This window comes from Apteryx rowi, unplaced genomic scaffold (genome assembly GCF_003343035.1).
Source record: "Apteryx rowi isolate R43461 unplaced genomic scaffold, aptRow1 scaffold_830, whole genome shotgun sequence".
Lineage (NCBI taxonomy): Eukaryota > Metazoa > Chordata > Aves > Apterygiformes > Apterygidae > Apteryx > Apteryx rowi.
In genome coordinates this window covers 300784-304650 of record NW_020451128.1, presented here as the reverse complement: position 1 = coordinate 304650, position 3867 = coordinate 300784, and the positions used below count along the sequence as shown (strand labels likewise).

The window sequence follows — 3867 nt, the reverse complement described above, 5'->3', positions numbered from 1 at the left end:
GTACCGGGGCCGGGGACCCGAGAGGGGCCCGGCCCGTTGCCCAGCGCCGGTCCCGCGGGCCTGACGCCCGCTCTCCCCGCAGCCCCCAAGCGCCGGGTGCCGGTGGCCGCCCCGCCGCGCATGGCCGACCCGCACCCGCTCTTCGACGACACCAGCGCAGCCGGGGGCAGCGGGGCCCCCCCGGGCCGKGGCTATGGGGCGCCGCCACCCGCCGCCTCCCAGTACCCGCCGCCGGCCTCCTTCCTGGGTGAGCCGGTGTCCAGCCTGGCCATGGCCTACGGCACCAGCYTGGCCAGCCAGGGCCGTGACATCGTGGACCGCAATGTGAGTGGCGCTGGGAGGGGGGCGCTGGGAGGGGTCCTGTGCTGGTTACCGGTGCCAGGTGCCTCATGGCTTCTCCCATCCTGCAGATCGACCGCCTCGTCCCCGTGGGGCGGCTGAAGTACTACTTYGCTGTGGACACTGTCTACGTGGGCAGGAAGCTGGGGCTCCTCGTCTTCCCCTTCATGCACCAGGTGAGAGGGGGGTGGCCGGGCCGGGCTGGTGCCCACACAGCGGTGTCCAGCCCCCGGCACCCTAACGGCACCTTCCCCGCAGGACTGGCAGGTGCGGTACCAGCAGGATGCCCCCGTGGCCCCCCGGTTCGACGTCAACGCGCCGGATCTCTACATCCCAGGTATGTCCTGCCCCGTGGGACCAGTCCCCGCTGCTTGCTGCAGGCTGACAGCTTCTCCCCAGCCCCTCTCTGGCTCAGTGTGAGACCAAATGTGTGTCAAAGCTCGGCACCGTTTGGGGGTGCTGGGGCTGCCCCAAGTCTGGTGGGACGGTGGGTGCTCGGCTTCAATGGGAGCCAGGCTCTGTCCTGAACACAGCTGCTGCCCAGGGACCCTGAGATGCTGCCTGCTGCAAAGGGGGGAGGAGGAGGAGAAGGAGGAGGAGGAGGAGGTGGCTGCGCTCTCCCTTTGTGTCCCCTGTAAAACGTCTCGGCCTCTCTAGAGTGAGCGTAGCCAGCCCAGCGCTTCCCACAGCACCAACGTGARCACAGTCTGCCTGTTTCACATGGTTCATGTCACAGCCGAGACCTTTAAAGGGCCGAGTTTAGCTCAGCCACAGCCCTTCGGTGCCCTCTGGCGCCAGTGTGACAAGCATGGCAGGCTCAGCGCTGGCAGCTCCGCAGTGAGGGAGGCACGGGGTCTCCGGGCAGCGCGTGCTCACAGCTCTTGTTCTCGTCTTTTGTCTTCCCAGTCATGGCCTTCATCACATACATCCTGGTGGCCGGGTTAGCGCTGGGCACGCAGAACAGGTGAGGACAGCGCGTGGCAGCCAGCGCCACCTCCGCCMAGGGCTGGTTTGCACAGAGGGTCGGTGCAGCAGGGCCGCTCTGATGCCGACAGCAGCAGGGACCTCGTGAGGTTTGCAGGCCTCACCTGGYCAGAGGCGCAGGGAACAGCTTTTCTCCTTCTGTGCCGCCAGGTTCTCTCCTGACAGCCTGGGCTTGCAGGCCAGCTCTGCCCTGGCCTGGCTGATCGTGGAGGTGCTGGCAATCCTGCTGAGCCTCTACCTGGTCACCGTGAACACCGACCTCACCACCATCGACCTCGTTGCCTTCTCTGGCTACAAATACGTGGGGTGAGTGCCCAGGCGGCGAGGGGAGCCCGGCGGTTGTGGCCAAGCCGTCTGCTCCCGTGCGCCTGGCACGCAACCCTGGCCCCGCTCACCATTTCTTGCTGTTGGCAGGATGATTGTGGGCCTCGTGTCCGGGCTGCTCTTTGGGAAGACCGGCTACTACATGGTGCTGGGCTGGTGCTGCATCAGCATCTTCGTCTTCATGGTAAGGGATGGGCACGCAGTGCGGTGCAGCCATCCTGCGCTGGGAGCTCCGGGCCACCTGTGCAGCTTGCGGCTTCGGGACGCGTGTTCGCCACCTGGGCCCGACCCCTCTTCCTCTGCTCCCCCCAGATCAGGACGCTGCGGCTGAAGATCCTGTCGGAGGCGGCTGCCGAGGGGGTGCTGGTGCGGGGGGCCAAGAACCAGCTGCGCATGTACCTCACCATGGCTATTGCCGCCGTGCAGCCGCTCTTCATGTACTGGCTCACCTACCACCTCATCAGGTGATGGGGCGTCCACTGGCCCCACCGCCCGCCCGGGGCGCGCTCCCACCGCCCTGCTTAAATAGATGCTGCCTGGGGCCCTTGGAGTGTGTTGGCTGYGCAGTATCTCTGCATGGGGGGGCTGCAGGAGGGCCGGGTGCCTCCTGGCATCTGGCACTGCCGTGGGGCCCTCTGGTATCGAGATACTGCGGGGTTAGTGCACTGGGGGGGGAGGGAGGAAGCGGCGCCCCCCTGCATGGGGGCTGAAGGGGCGGGAGCCCCCTTTGAGCGTGGAAGCAAATGAGCGACTCGTCTCTGGAAGCTGGACCAGCGGGAGCAGTTGCAGGAGCTCTGGGGGGAGCAGGGCTGGGCTGCGGGGAGGGAGGGGGCTCCCATGCCGGGCAGCACCCCTTTTTGCAGCGTTATCTCGCAGCTGCTCCACGAGGAGCCCCAGGGAGTGGGCAGGCACCTCGGGCAGAGGCATGTAGCTGTCGGCCGGAGCAGGGGTTCCCGTGCACTGTGGCGCAGGGCCAGGCATGCAGAAACCCGGGCTTGGGGTCGTTTCCTCCTGGCGCTGTGTCAAAGCCCTCGTGGAGCTGCTGTTGTGCCCTGAACCCTGCAGGCTTCGGGGAGGGGCTGAGGCCCCCTGCCCCTTCTCTGCTGCACCTGGGCTGGTACTGGGTGCTCCCTGGGTGCTGCGTGGCTCCTTGCTCCTGTTCCCGTGGCTGAGGGGCCGTGCGGTGCCACGGTCCCAGCACGCGGCCCCCCTGCCTGTAGCAACAACCAGTCAATAAAGAAGAGACGGTGCTGGGCGTGTGGCTCTGCTCAGTCCCGCGGGACGGGGGGTTGCGCCAGCCCCCGCAGGGGCCAACACCAGACGGGGCTTCTCCTGCCACAGCCGCCACCATCCAGGCGTGGGCACGCGGCTCCCCGGCGTCGGACCCTGCTGCCCTCTCTGCCGCCCCATAGGGCATCTYCCCCCCCCCAGCCCGGCCCGGCCCTGTGAGTCAGGCACTGCCTGAGGCGTTTCCCCCCGGCCCGTGGACTCCGGTCAGGGCCTCGGTCCTCCYACTACACACACAATGCAGGGAGTCAGGATTCAAGCTCTTTATTAGCAGCTAGGGCAGGGGTGGTGCTGCCCTGGGGGGGTGCTGGGCCCTGCCTCGGGGCCCTCCCCTGCCCCCTTGCTGCCCCATCGCCCCCAGCAGCACTGCTGGGCCCCAGCCCTGCTCAGTGGCTTTTCTTTTCCTTTTTCTTGTCCTTGGGTTTCTTGTGCAGTTTCTCCTTCTTCTTGTGCTCGTGGCCTGGGCTGTGGTGCTGCAAGGAGAGCAGAGGGGAGGGTGGGTGGACGGGGGGGCCAGGGCTGTGCCCTGATGGGGGGAGGGGGGGGGAGGTCTGCGCTTACTTACCTTCTCCCCATCGCTGGAACTGGAGCTGGAGCTGGAGTCAGACGAGTGTCCGTCCTGGGGGGACACAGGCGGTGAGAGCCATGGAGTGTCTGTGGTGCCCCAGGGCTGTGGGCTGCTGACAGGGTCCCCAGGGCCAGGGGTGGGGGGGTATCCAGGGCCGTGGGGTCCCAGGGTCATGGGGTAGGCAGCTCCACCAAGCCCCTGCCCAGGCTATAGGATCCCTTCGGAGACATTGGATCCCTGGGCCGTGGGGTCCTTGGGCTACGGGGTCCAGGGGGCCGCAAGGGTCCTGGTGTTGTGGGGTCCCTGGGCCTTGGGGTCCTGGGGGTGCTGGGGCCATGGGGGGTCCCAGGACTTTGCAGTCCCTG

The 3867-nt window shown here is 67.4% G+C and overlaps 2 protein-coding genes across 2 annotated transcripts in view; one reads left to right on the top strand and one right to left on the bottom strand.

Annotated features, from left to right (window-relative positions):
• Window positions 1-2902, top strand: part of YIF1B (Yip1 interacting factor homolog B, membrane trafficking protein) — a 3730-nt gene extending 828 nt beyond the window's left edge. Inside the window, exons 2-8 of the mRNA XM_026089818.1 lie at window positions 83-324; window positions 411-515; window positions 598-676; window positions 1246-1303; window positions 1474-1629; window positions 1738-1831; window positions 1960-2902. Of these exons, the coding sequence (XP_025945603.1) occupies window positions 83-324; window positions 411-515; window positions 598-676; window positions 1246-1303; window positions 1474-1629; window positions 1738-1831; window positions 1960-2115 (890 nt within the window). The 3' untranslated portion in view covers window positions 2116-2902. The remainder of the gene's footprint in view (window positions 1-82; window positions 325-410; window positions 516-597; window positions 677-1245; window positions 1304-1473; window positions 1630-1737; window positions 1832-1959) is intronic.
• A 415-nt stretch (window positions 2903-3317) lies between these two features.
• Window positions 3318-3744, bottom strand: CUNH19orf33 (chromosome unknown C19orf33 homolog). The gene is made up of 2 exons (XM_026089846.1): window positions 3500-3744; window positions 3318-3407 (listed from the first exon to the last, which is right to left on the bottom strand). Exons 1-2 carry the CDS (start codon window positions 3674-3676, stop codon window positions 3321-3323), a joined length of 264 nt encoding a protein of 87 aa, XP_025945631.1. The 5' UTR covers window positions 3677-3744; the 3' UTR covers window positions 3318-3320.
• Between the last annotated feature and the right edge of the window lie 123 nt (window positions 3745-3867).